The sequence below is a fragment of the Stenella coeruleoalba genome (assembly GCF_951394435.1).
Source record: "Stenella coeruleoalba genome assembly, chromosome: 19".
Taxonomy (NCBI): Eukaryota; Metazoa; Chordata; class Mammalia; order Artiodactyla; family Delphinidae; genus Stenella; species Stenella coeruleoalba.
In genome coordinates this window covers 48,325,054-48,338,745 of record NC_137165.1, presented here as the reverse complement: position 1 = coordinate 48,338,745, position 13,692 = coordinate 48,325,054, and the positions used below count along the sequence as shown (strand labels likewise).

The 13,692-nt window shown below is 50.3% G+C and overlaps 1 protein-coding gene across 1 annotated transcript in view; it reads left to right on the top strand.

Moving 5' to 3' along the window:
- Window positions 1-13,692, top strand: part of TBCD (tubulin folding cofactor D) — a 173,648-nt gene that overhangs the window by 100,724 nt on the left and 59,232 nt on the right. The window contains exons 15-16 of the mRNA XM_079904179.1: window positions 6,189-6,246; window positions 10,792-10,821. Of these exons, the coding sequence (XP_079760305.1) occupies window positions 6,189-6,246; window positions 10,792-10,821 (88 nt within the window). The remainder of the gene's footprint in view (window positions 1-6,188; window positions 6,247-10,791; window positions 10,822-13,692) is intronic.

Sequence of the window (13,692 nt, the reverse complement as noted above, 5' to 3'; positions counted from 1 at the left end):
TAGACAGTTGAAATCAAACTGTAATTCTGTAAATGAACTAGAAACAGCTGATGAAAAGAATCAGGTGGTGGTAATAATGGGCAGGGCTGGGCTCAGCCCATACAGAGGAAGAGGTCAGAGTGTGGCCGGCCACCAGCTCAGTGAGCCGTGCAGGGAAGGAACGCTCACTTCCTAAAGGAACTGCTCTGGCCTGCTCCCCTTCCTAAAGGAACCTGAGGAACTGTTTTCCCCCCTCACCTGTGAATATGTGCTTACCCTCTCTGTTTTGTAAATACTGAAAAGGAAGTTTTTAGGTCATTTTAATCATGGTTTGAATTAGTGTTGGTCGATTTTGAAAACCTGTATTTCCTAAGCGTTATATTCAGACACAATAAGAGATGGAATAATTATTTTGTGGATAAGTACATAGGACTTCCTGAAAAGCCAAGTGTAATTTAGGGAGAAAGAAACACATAAAATTAAAATGGTAGAGGATGGTTGTGCATTATCTAGAAAGTACCATCTCACCAGTAATCAAAAGCTAATTTGCAAGAAAAGGAAAAAAGATCCCTGTTGCCAGCATGTGTGTTGGTTGTCACCTTCTAGCGATTTCCTCACCTGAAACTCTTTTGTAAGCCGAGCTCCTGTTGACATCAACCCTGCAGGGCCCCTCCCGCACCAGGGGCAGTGCCCGACTCAGCCTCGCGGAGCGAGCTGGGCGAGCAGGGCAGCGTGGGCAGTGCCTGGGGATTGGCTCCCAGATCTCTTCCTCGAGGGCAAGATTGTCCTGAAAAATCAGGAAATGGCAAGCATTGCTCAAAGCTACGTCTTGTTCCCACTCAGCGTTTCTTGATGACGGACTCCAGGGGGAAGGTAACCTTCCTGTTTTTCGAGAAAAGTTAAGTGGCAATTGGTGACCAGAGTGTTCCCCCCCGTCCACCTGGTAGGTCTCCCCTCAGACTCCATTTTAGCTCTGCTGCGAATGAAAAGCACTTTAAAGACGTCTTGTGTTTCGCCGTTGTGTCAGCTGGTATGAGCTTTGATTCTTCTGATTTAGAGAAAGCCACACGTGTGTCTTGTAATTTTTTTGTTTGTTTGTTTTGCGGTACGCGGGCCTCTCACTGCTGTGGCCTCTCCCGTTGCGGAGCACAGGCTCCGTACGTGCAGGCTCAGCGGCCATGGCTCATGGGCCCAGCCGCTCCGCGGCATGCGGGATCCTCCCGGACCGGGGCACGAACCCGTGTCCCCTGCATCGGCAGGCGGACTCTCAACCACTGCGCCACCAGGGAAGCCCACGTCTTGTAATTTATTCCAAAACCAATGTGACTTGAAACCTTTAGACAACACGGATGGGTAAGAAATTATTAGTCTGATATTTAAAACGTTTTTGACTTTGAAATGACAAGATTACTGTTAATTAAGGTACAAAGTATATTTTGTATTTTATTGCTACAAAATATTACACAAACTAACAACAGTTGAGTTCGGGGTGAGATCTGCTTTTTGCTGTACCTGCTAAAACCAGGTGCCTGGAGCTCGGAGCAGGTCCAGGCACGCAGCTCCCCTGACTCGGACAAGAAAGAAAGGCCCTTTCTGTTTGACACAGACCATCTTTCTGTGTTGGGAAATCCTGGGTGAAGTATTACTTGAACTCTCCCAGCGAAAGCAAACAGGTGAAGATACCTGAGAGTGTTCCAGCCCCAGTGGCTGTGGTCGGTATGGTCCTTGCTGGCTACAGTCTGGCCCCTGCACCTCTCACTGAAATTCTAAGTGAAAGCACATGACTCATGCTCAGCCCCATCCTGCTGAGGAAAACTTCACAGCACATGGGACATGGGGGCCCTGGGGGAGCTCTCATGTTGATATTTAAACAATATTGTCATACCTACTTTTATTTGAAACATGCTAGTATTTCTAGATAAGCCAGTTTTGTTCTGAAAGTGTGAAATGAGAGTAATTTTCAAAATTGAGTCCAAATCAGAACAGTATTTAAAACTTGTTGCATTCGTAGATATATACACAGTGGATTTGTTGAATTAACTTGAGTCTATATTTGACTAAGAGCTGTGCTTTTTAAGTGGTTTTGTTATATTTGTCCTACTGTGTTCTGTGAAGTTTGGTAAAATATGGATAAAGCAGCCAGTATTTGAAGCCATTTACTTGTGAATGCAGAAACAACCTGACGGAGGCGGTTGGGCCTGTCTCTAGTGCCCCAGGGTCAGGTTCTCAGGCTGTAGCCAACGCAAGCCCTTCAGAAGCTGGCCTTCGGACGAGCCTCACCCTGCGTGTCTGAGTCGGTGGCCTGGCCCTGTGGCCCTTGTGAGCTCGGGGTCTGCTCCTGTGACCACAGGCAGGGTGTGTTCACCGTGACGGGACAGGAGGCTTGCGCCCAGAGGCAGACCACTGCGTGCCATTCAGGGGGGTTGCTGCCGGGCTCCCACGACACACAGTCTCTCCAGGAATCATTGCTGTGTGGCAAGTGACCGCAGGGACCGAGCCAAGTGGGCTGGACCTTGCCACGGGGGCGCGGGAGGCCCACAGACCCACCTCAGGCCGAACACAGAGAGGGGTCTACAGGAGAACGTAAGCGGCGTCACCTGTGGTGGGGACGCCCGAGCTTGGCCTGGGCCCCGTCACTGCCAGGTAACTATGGGGGAGCGTGTGCTGGAAGAGTGAAGGAGGTAGAGCCCCTTCCCTGCAGCTGCCGACTGAGGTTCAGGGGAGGGGCTGGAAGGAGGTAGCACACACGACAAAGCTGGGAAGGACCCTTCGGCACAGGAGTTCATTAATGTTTTGGCTCAGTCACAGCGTAAGCGGACAGACTTGAAGCCATGCTGTCTCCGTTTGGCCACACGGAGCAGGCCCCGCAGGCTGACCTGCACGGCGCGGCGGTGGCACAGAGTGGAACTTGGACTTGGCTCAGTGGTCTCGGCTGCACCAAGGAGCTAGGTTGAAGTTGGGCCCAGCCTGCCCCAGGCAGGGCCAGAGCGTCCACAGCTGGGAGGCCTGGTAGTCAGAGCGGTTCGATGCATAACTTAGTAGTGACCTTACAGGGGTTATGGTGGCCTGTAGGGTTAGGATGGCAGGTGATTTTAAGTTTATTCTCTACGTTTTTTTCCATTCTCTCCTCATGAATCAGTGTTCCATAATTTAAAAATTGTAATTTAGGATAAATAGATTGACAGGAAATTTCAAGAATTCAGTGTAAAATGTGGACTTTTGGTACAGAGGCATTATAGATATGTCAACATTTTTCTGGTGTCAGATGTTAAAGTAAAGCAGAAATTCTTGGTTAGTATCTTTTCCTAGAATACATATGATCTTATGGAGTTTTTCAAAAGGCTCTTATTGGGACTTCCCTGGTGGCACAGTGGTTAAGACTCTGTGCTCCCAACGCAGGGGGCCTGGGTTCGATCCCTGATTGGGGAGCTAGATTCCATACGCATGCTGCAACTAAGAGTTCGCATGCCATGCAACCTGACAACTAAGGAGCCCGCCTGCCACAGCTAAGACCCAGCACAACCAAATAAATAAATATTAATAAAAAATAAAAGTAAAAAAGGCTCTAAACTAATATGCAAATATAATACTTAACTTTCCATCAATGATGAGAATACATTTAGAATAAAACACCAAACATGTTTTTGTTAAGAACAGTAGTGTGTATACATTAATCCCAAACTCCTGATTTATCCCTCCCCGCCTTTCCCCTTTGGTAACCATAAGTTTGTTTTATATGTCTGTGGGTCTATTTCTCTTTTGTATGTAAGTTCACTAGTATAATTTTTTTTAGATTGCACATATAAGCAATATCATATATTTGTTTTTAGCTTACTTTGTATGGTAATCTCTAGGTCCATCCATGTTGCTGCAAATGGCATTATACACACTACTATATATAAAATAAACAGCAAGAACCTACTGTATAGCACAGAGAACTATACTCAATATTTTTTAATACCCTGTAAGGGAAGAGAATCTGGAAAAGAATAGAGACACACACACACACACACACACACATATGTATAACTGAATCACTTTACTGTACACCTGAAAGTAACACAACATTATAAATCAACTATATACTTCAATTAAAAAAAAAGAACAGTAGTTGTGTGATTTTTGTTTATTGAAAGATCACAGTATTAAATGTCTTGATCAGTTTAATGATTTCTAAGACTTTGTTAACAAAAAAATTATGATGTTGAAATGGAATCGATTAATCTGGTGATGAATTTCCTTTAGTGTTAAGCCCAGTATTTTTAAAAAATCTCATTTTGGCTGTAGTTTATAATATAATAAAGAGTTGAGAGAGGAATGGGGAATAACTTTCTGTTAATAGAGTTTTGCTGAAATTGATTTCAGCTTCAACTAGTAAAAGGACCCCAAATACTAACACTGGATCTTGAAAAATCTTCAGATATTTAGTGGCTTTTCAAAAAAACTTTAAATTTTGAACTAACTTCAGGCTTAAAGAAGAATTGCAAAAATAATAGACGTTCCCATAAAAGCCCTTCACCAGCTTCCCTGAATATCGACCTCTTACAAAGGGGACCGAGGAATGAGCGTTGTGTGGGGCCAGTGGTTAAACCGCAGCTGCTCTTTGGTGATGTGCCTGCCATCTTGGTGTCGCATTTGGGGTGCGTCCCAAACTCACTGTGCCAGTTGAGGTCTGTAAAGTGACTGTTTTTTTAAAAATAAATAATAAACATTTTGGGGGTACTTTGAGACTCTGTAACTATCCAGTTTTCACACCCAGCACCCATCGGGTACTGCGCTAGGCTCGCGATGGTGGTTCTTTCGTAGGAAAACATGTCTCCTCTGCCTTTTGCTCCTTTGTTTACTTACGTCAGTGTGGACCATGGGTTATCTTCTAGCACCGTTGGTTATTTTGTTGCTCAGATTGCTCTGCCTTTGGCTGTTGGGAGCAATTTCAGGTTGGTTTCTGTGCCCTGTGTTCCCTGCCCCCTTGCGCCTTTGTTTTTAATGGTTTCTCAATTTCTAGCATGACAGGATGCCCCAGGCTTTTCTTTTTCCCTCAACCCAGCGCTGGAGTCAACCACCTCCAGGAGTCTGTGTTCCTCATAGTGGAGAGTAGTATTTAGAATCCAGGACCTGGATTCCACTCCCATTCCCACAGTGTTATCCTTTGCACCTCCGGCCTGGCCAACTGCGTGGACACCTGCGATTCCAGCCCAGCGCCGGGTCCCCTGGCCTCCTGTGATCAGTGCTGCTTCATCCTGGCTCCCTCCTCTGCGGCATCCACATGCAGTTGTTTCAGAACTGCTAACCCTCCCCCGTGAGAAACACACCCGCGCCGGAGGAGAGAGTTCCCGTGTCTCCTCCCCGTCCATCGAGTGTAGTGTCTTTGTGTAACGCAGGCACATTTCCTCTGCTGTTGCAGGACCCCACTTCTATAGTTTCTTTTTAATTTGCATTCAGGAAAATTCAGTCTTTGTCGTGAACAGTTCTGTGGGTTTTGACAGATTTGTAGGGTTGGGTTCTACAACTTCAGTACCAAACAGAATGGCTGTCGGGTGGGAGGGCAGCACCCCTTTCAGGTGATCTCTGTGTGTCTGAATAACCCTTTTTCAAACATTTCCTCTGTGGGCTGATAGGAGATGCAAATTTACAAGTCACACTTAGACACAGCACTTTGTCCCCACTTTGTTTTCTGTTGTTACCAAAGCCGACTGGGCACTTAAGTACCTTCCGGTTTGTCCCCGATGGTGGAGGGTGATCACGTAGTGAAGGGAGGTTTCAGTGAAGCTGGTGGACAGTGTGAGCCTGGGGGCTTCCTTCTTGTGGAGCTCGGTCGTGGTTTGGCTTGTGGGGGTAGGACCATCAGAGCTGCTTTCTGTGCTTGCCTACAGTTTCTGGGGAGATGTAGGACTCATCGCTCCTGCTGGCCTCCTGGGCCCCGCTGGCTGCCCACGCGTTTCTCTGTTTGTACCTGGCATCCTGCCCCGACCCTGCCGTCCTCGTCCTGCCCCGTGAGGCCTGTACACGAGGCCACCCTCCCTGTGACTTCTGCTGGCTCTCATGAAGTTGGGGTTGGCCACCCTCGCTGCCCCATGAGCGTCTCTTTAGCCAAGGCCCCCGAGCCACAGACAGGCTTGTGGGCATGTGGAGGAGGGAGACTATGGGGTCAGCGTCCCAGGCGTCTGTGCAGATTCCCTTTCATTAATCGCCTTCCCGTTTTCTCACAGCGCACTGGTGATCGCTGCCGTGTTTGACCGAGATGTAAACTGCAGGAGAGCAGCCTCTGTAAGTTTTCCTGTTCTGTTCCTTTTCTTGAGGGTGTGGGTGGCTCTGATCTGTGACCGGCTCCCCGGAGAGGCTGTGGTCATGGGCTTGTGAAGCAGGAGGGACGCCCAGGGGATGGGGGCCCATGGAGGGTGGCTCCCACTCCCTCTGGGTCCCAGCCGAGGAGTGGGCTATAGCCCGTGGAGGGTGGGTCAGGATGGGTTGCCCCCGTCCAGGTGGGGATGGAGAGGGGGCCTGGAGGGTCCACAGCTCAGGAGTGGGCAAGTGTGCACAGTGGGTGCTGCTGTCTGTTTGACGAGTGAGTGTCTGGCCAGGGATCAGCATTGCAGCCTCGCTTTTTGGTTGGTGGGGTGACACGGAAGCGCAGCCTCCGTCCTCAGAGGCAGGGGCTCCATCAGGTCACAGAGCCCCCTGCTCCCTTGCAGCTGCTGATGGCCTGCCTGCTCTCTGTTCCCTGAATTACATGGGGTCCTTGAAACTTTCTGGTTTCAAGAAAAGTTTCCCAGGAAAGCTCAGGACCTCATCTGTGTCCTGCCGTTTCTCTTCTTTTGTCTTGAGCATCAGTAGGAAGCCCGGTGATTCTTTGAGAAGTCTTCACGTTTGTGCCCTGATATTTACCCTCAGGCAGTAATTGTAAGACTCATTGAAATACAGTAAGAATCGTTTGTTAAATCTGTCCTTAAAAATTACCTTTTGGGGAATTCCCTGGCGGTCCAGTGGTTAGGACTCCGTGCTTCCACTGCAGGGGGCCTGGGGTTCCATCCCTGGTCAGGGACATAAGATCCCACAAGCAGCACAGTGTGGCCTAAAATATATATATATATATTTACATTTTCTTTTATATTTTCTTTTCTGTTTATTGGAACCTAAGAGCTAATTTTGAGAAGCAATAATAAAATGAAAGCACTGATACTTTTTACCCTAGGGAAGAGGTGAAATAAAACGACAGAAATAATTTTTTTTCAAGTTAAAATCCTTTAAAATCAGCAGAAATTCTTTGCATTAAACACCACCTAAGTGACCCCTGCTTACCTAGTGGTGCAAGGCTAAGGCAGTGAAAGGTGCTTTTGTTCGAAGCTCATTTGAAAATGTCAGGATCAAGTCCCTAATTATTGGGGATGAAATTTCTCTCACTGCAAAGCTGCTTCCTCGTGAAGACGTGTTTCGTCCTTTTTGGCTCCTGTTTGTGCTTGTTTTGTGCTGTCCTTGGGAGCCCGCCCAGCAAGCTCGGGCCTCTTTCCCCAGCGCCCAGGAGGTGGGAGCTCAGTGCGGGTGGTAAGCTGTCTTCTCTCTCCGTCCTGTGCCCTGGGGGCACCACCTCTCCGGGTTGTCAGGTGCCAGGAGGCTCTCACCACCACCAGCAGCCCTGGGAGGATGGCCTTCCCGTCACACTTGGGTGTCTCGGAGAGTGACAGACTGGAGGCCCACCCGGTTAATCACGGTGAATATATTTATGAATTTGTGAAAAGATGTCCCATTAAGTGGTTGTTCAACGCTAGTTGTTGTACATGTTAGAAAGTGCCCAGCAGGCCCCCAAATGTGTCTCCCCAGCGGCCACTGGCTTCTGGCGGCAGGTTCAGGAGGAGGGAATGGGGCCAGGGAGCCACACTTCTCTTGACCTTAGATGTCCTTGAAGCCTGGGTGTAGCTACGAGTCCCAGTCTTTTTCTTTGGACGCCAAATTGGATGTTTAGTACTAAACCCCGTATTAGTTTTTGATGTGATATATGTGGACTCACACGGTGTGACCTTTGGGACTGCCTTTCCTGCAGCACGATTCCCAGGGTCCACCGAGGCTGTGGCAATACTGGCAGCCCCTCCTTCCTGCCCTTCCCTGGCCAGCTGTGCCACAGCTGCCTGAATTGTTCATGTATTGTAGGGTCTCTGGGTTGTTTCTGGTTTGGGACCATTAAGAATTAAGCTGCTGTAAACATTCATGGACAGGTTTTTGTGTGAACACAATTTCTCTTTCTCTGGGATAAATGCCAAGAATACAATTTTGGGGTCATATGGTAGTTGCATGGTTAGTTCTGTAAGAAAGGGCCCTGCTGTTTTCCAGAGGGGCTGCACCATTGTACCTTCCCTCCATCATTCTGTCAGTGATCAGTTTTTCTATGGCCTCACCAGCATTTGGTGTTGTCATTGTTTTTGCGTTAGTTACTCTGATTAGGTGTGTGATGGTAGCTCATTGTGGCTTTAACTTGCATTTCTCTGATGGCGATGCTAGTGATGTTGAGCAAGTTTTCATGTGATATTTACCACCTGTATCCTCTTTGGTGACGTGTCTATTTAAGTTGTTGGGGAGGGGGAAATTCCTCCCCCCACACCAGTCCTTCTTGGTGGATTTTGGCTGGTCTAGTAATTAAATTGACACGAACCAGATTAACAGGAGAGAAAGAAACAAGGTAATTCGTATACACGGAGGTCTCATAAAAATGGGACCCACAAAGTGACCAAAGCAGGCTGTTTCTATATCATTTTCAGACAAAGAAACAGTTATTTGTGAAGATTTAACAAAGAGGCTCATGAAGAAGTGACAAGGTTTATTTCCCTAACTGGTGATGAGGACGCTTTCTCTCCCCCTGGAATGGGGAGGGTACCTTCACATGGGAGATTTATTCCTGCTTTCACAGTCAGAGTGTTTTTAATATCATTTTTCTTCTACTGGCCGTTTCTCAAGTAACTTTAATTCAAAATATCAATATGTGGCTTGGGTGGCCTGCCCTGAGCCCCAGCAAAGTCTTCTGCCCCTTTTCTCACGGGGTTGTTTGTTTTTATTGTTGAGTTCAGGAGTCTTTTCTTTCTTGGGCGAGTGGTTTGTAGGTTCTTCCTTCCAGTCTGTGGGTTGTCTGCTCATCCTCTTCACAAGGTCTTTCACGAGAACAAGAGTTTTTTTAATTTTGATAAGATCCAACCTACCAGTTTTTTCTTTTATGGGTCATGTTTCTGGTGTCAAGTCTGAGAATTCGTTACTTAGCTCTCGATCCTAAAGATTTTCTCTGTTCTGTCCCATCAATCTGTGTCTGTCTTTTTGTCTGGGTTACCATGGCTCTCTAGTAACCCTAATACTGGGTAGAGCCATTCCTCCCATTTCTTTTTTTTCAACATTGTGTCACCATCTTAGGACTTGTGCTTTTTCATGTACATCTCGTATTATTTTTTACCTTTTAAATGATGTCACCAGAATAGTAAATGTGTTCCTAAATATTGCATGTTACGTAAATTGGCATTGTATCTTTTTTCCATTGTCTTTTGGTTGGTTTCATTTTTGCTTTAAAATTTTCTTTAATGAATTTATTGCAAAAGGTGCAAAATGGTACATAGCAAAAGTCGAGTCTCCCTGCTCCCAGTGTGAAAGCTGCATGAGGGCCCTTGGGGCAGTGCCAGTCCAGCTGTGCCTCCCCAGGGCCACCAAGTGCGAGGTCTTGGAGACGACCAAGTTTCTGGTTTTCTCTGTTTCCTGCCAGAGGTGTCGGGTGCACATTTAAACATCACGTGGGGGTCTTTGTGTTCCATTGTCTTGATTCCTTGTGCACAACTGCATGTGCTCCTCCCAGCGCCCCGCAGGGGATGATGAAGTTGTAGCTGAAATGAAAGCCCTAGAGGTTACGACCTCATTTCCAGGAAGCTCCTGCCCCAGGCATTGGGGCTGCGTCTACAGGCAGGGTCACCCCTCCCAGGTGCTCCCTGAAGCCACCAGCCACCCGCCCTCTGCCCTCTGACCTGTCTCTCTGGTGGATGGCGCGTGGCGATGAGGTTGCATTGTGCGCAGCTGCACGCCTTGGGCGTTTACTAGCTGGTGGCAAGAAGGTCCACCTAAGGATGCCTCATTCTAAGGTAATGTTTTGACCTTGTGAATAGCCCAGCTCTGGGCCTGTGAGCAGGACGTGGAGCATGTCCGTGGCAGGTCCTGGGGAAGGCAGCATGGGGAGACCCGGCACTCAGGGTCACTGTCCTGTGAGCTGTCCTCACACATCCCCAGGAAAATGATTTGTGTTTTGGGCTTTTAGTTAACCAAACAGATATGACTCTATTCTTTTTTTTTTCTTTTTTTTTTTTGCGGTATGCGGGCCTCTCACTGCCGTGGCCTCTCCCGTTGTGCAGCACAGGCTCCGGACGCGCAGGCCCAGTGGCCATGGCTCACGGGCCCAGCCACTCCACGGCATGTGGGATCTTCCCGGACCGGGGCACGAACCCGTGTCCCCTGCATCGTCAGGCGGACTCTCAACCACCGCGCCACCAGGGAAGCCCATGACTCTATTCTTATTTTTGTATCTAAGACCTTGAATTAGGCTTTGGTGTGAAGCTCAGCATTGGGCCGCTAAGCTGATTTTATAAAATTCTTAAATCATGGTTTTAAAGCACACCAGGATGTAAAATCAGAAAGATAAACCACCCTTGAGGCTCTGAGTGGCCAGCACTGAGGATCTTTATTTAAAAAACAGTCATGGCTCATTGGTCCTGCACTGGATTTGCTGTGCGTCCATCACTCATGTCCAGCGAGTGCACACCTAACTCACTGCTGTGTTTGTGCTTCTCTTCCTAGGCTGCTTTCCAGGAGAACGTGGGAAGACAGGTATGGCTATTTTCAAAAATCTTCATTCCTAAAACTTCCTGTAGATGTAGAAGTAGAAATAGTAAAGCTACAAACGTGGGTAAAGAATTCACCTAGAATAAGCTAGTACTTCACACTGTGACTTCTGGTCGCAGATTCACTCATAATGTGACTCAGGTGAGTGTTGACACAAGTTTTAAACAATTAGTTGTTGTTTTACAGGAAACTTGAATGTGTAAGTAATTTTCACACACGTCAGAAATCAGTGCCTTGTGCATTGCCGGGGGCCTTCTGATGTCAGCAGTTGCCCGTGGGCGCTGGAGGGGTGTGGGCAGAGGAGCCTGGCAGGGCAGGGGCAGAGACGTGACCCCTGCCTGTCCCACGTGTGGAAGGAGCCAGCTTCTGCCTGCCAGCCGCCCAGTGGCCCCTCCTGACTTGACATCGTGCCCCCGGCCCTGAACCTCTTATTGCGGTCGGCCTGGGCTGGGAGGTGTGGCCTTTATCCCCAAGTCATTCATACTGTGTGTGACGATGACCACCCTGGGACACGTGGCCAGTCTGGCAGCAAATTAGCCATCTCAAGGGTCAGTTTCCCATGGCCAGGGGAGCCCAGGAGAGAGGTCTGGGCTGGAGGTGAGTGCATTGTGGGCCTGGGGATCAGCAGGTGATACTGGGGACAAGCGGTGACGGGCCTTGAGGGGCAGAGGTCAGGCTGCAGGACCAAGGGGAGCCCACGCAGAGTGGCTGCTCAGCAGGTGGGAGGACGGGAGAGGTGGGCGTGCACAAGAGGGAAGGCTTGGACAGACACGGGATTCCAAGACTCCTGCCTGGACGTCTGCGAGAAAGCGTGCATGCAGGGACTGTCCCCTTGGATGCCCTCGAGTCTGTCAGGGTTCCCACAGCGGGGCTGGCCTTGCTGTTGAACCGGGGCCTGCGTTCCCAGTGCTGGGTCCACTCGCCCTTCCTGGGCCGCCAAAGGCCAGGGAGAGGGGGTGATGCTGCAGCTGTGGCTTCCACAGAGGTGTCGTTTGGGGCACGGTGGGAAGTTCTCCCGGAAGTGTGGGCTGCTGGGTGAGGCGCTCCGTCCACATGGCCTGGGTGTTGGCAAGGGGTCCCCCAGCACTCAGGGTGGAGCAGAGAGAGGAGCCAGCGGGGCTTCAGGCTGGACCAGGTCTGTGGAGGGCGGCCGACGTGCTGACCTTCCATCAAAGGTGACAGAGCAGCCAGGGGGCGGAGAGGAGGGAGGCTTAGCTGGAGGTTCTGCAGCCTGTGCTGTGAGCTGTGAGCGTGTGTGTGGGAGGGGCCGGGGCCTTGAGATGAGGTGTCCAGTTCTGAATGCAACGTTAAGGCTAAACTGATGCCAAGATGGGTCCAAACGAAGTCTCGGATTCCACAGTCATTGCCAAAGACAGAGGGAACCAAATCACTCATCTTGAACTTGAATTCATGCTACCTTGAAATTGTTGGGGTGCTGCCTCATTCTGCGGGTGTGCTTGTCTGTGGAAGGAGCCCAGTAAGGTCACAGCCTTTCTTCCGTGGCTGGGGGGTGACTGAGACCTAGTATCCTTGGGTGTCCCTTAGTCCTGAAAACCTGGAGCCCTGAAAACTTAGAAGAAAGCTGGTCACTAGACAGAGATGCCAACCTCGGGTGGCGACAGGCTTCGCTGTGTCAGGGCAGCAAGTGCTGCCTGCAGGACGAGGGAGGCTGACAGGGAGAAATGTGGGGTTGTCGAGGGGCCCGCAGGCCAAGATCTGGGCCTGCAGAGGAGGGCGGGGCTGTGATCAAGAAGGGAACTGCTGGAGGCTGAGCCAGGGGAGACTGGGTACCCTGAAAGTACCCAGGAGAAGAGGTGTCTCCCTCCCACCTCCAGCCCCCACGGCACCCCTGTCGGCAGAGCCCCAGGTTCCAGAAGACACCAGGGCGGTCAGGAGCTGGGCAGTACTGCTCCCTGCGCAGTCGGAGCGTGGGGGCCACTCAGGTTGGGGGGGTCCATCAGGGAATGAAGGTGAGCAGCTAGGGTCCTTGTGCCCTTACCCTTCTTGTCTCCCCGTGCACTGGTGTTTATGGTAAAACCGACCTGCGCAGTCCAGGGGAAGCCATGCCGATGTTTAAGAGGTGCGTACTGTGGGCCTGCACTCAGTGACATCCTTCTGCAGCTTGACAGGAATGAGGAGGAGAAGGATGTGAACCTGCCAAAGGAAATGGGAGCGTGGGAGGGGAGTGTGGAGAGGGCACATGTATCCCCAGACATGGGGCGAGGCCATGTGTGATGGACTTGCTGAGGGCATGGAGCGCAAGTGAGGGGCAGCAGGGGGCGTGTTTGTCCACGGCCCTGGGGTGGGATGTCCTCCGGGCTCCTGGGTGCGAGCACAGACCCTGTCTTTGGCCACCTTCAGCGACGGGGGAATTTGCAGGAGGAATTTGGTGGGGGCGCCCATCTCTCCGTCCAGGCTCACCTCTGCCTACCGGGGACTCAGGCCTGAGCGAGGGGTCCTGAGCCTCCACTCCCGGCTCCCAGAGAAACCTTGGGAGGGATTTGCTGGAACACAGCCCCCTCTGTCCGTTCTGTCCCTCCTTGCAGGGATGAGCTGTCTGGACAGAGATGTGACACTTCGGCATGCAGTGGCCGGACCAAGAAGATCTTGGGGTGTCAGGAGGCATCTGAACGTTGCCCAGGGGGCGGCAGGCTTGGGTGGTGGAGCAAAGGGCACCACCTCCTCCTGCAGCCACAGTGGCCTTTATCTGACTCGGCCTCAGCCTGGTCTGGGGTGGACTGGAGTCCAGCAGGAGTCAGCCTGGCGTGCGGTTGCCTCTTGGGTGGTGGGGGCCATCCCCTGCACTGAGCTGTGTCGGGAGACTGATAGGCTTTTAGGTTCGCTTGGGAACCAAAC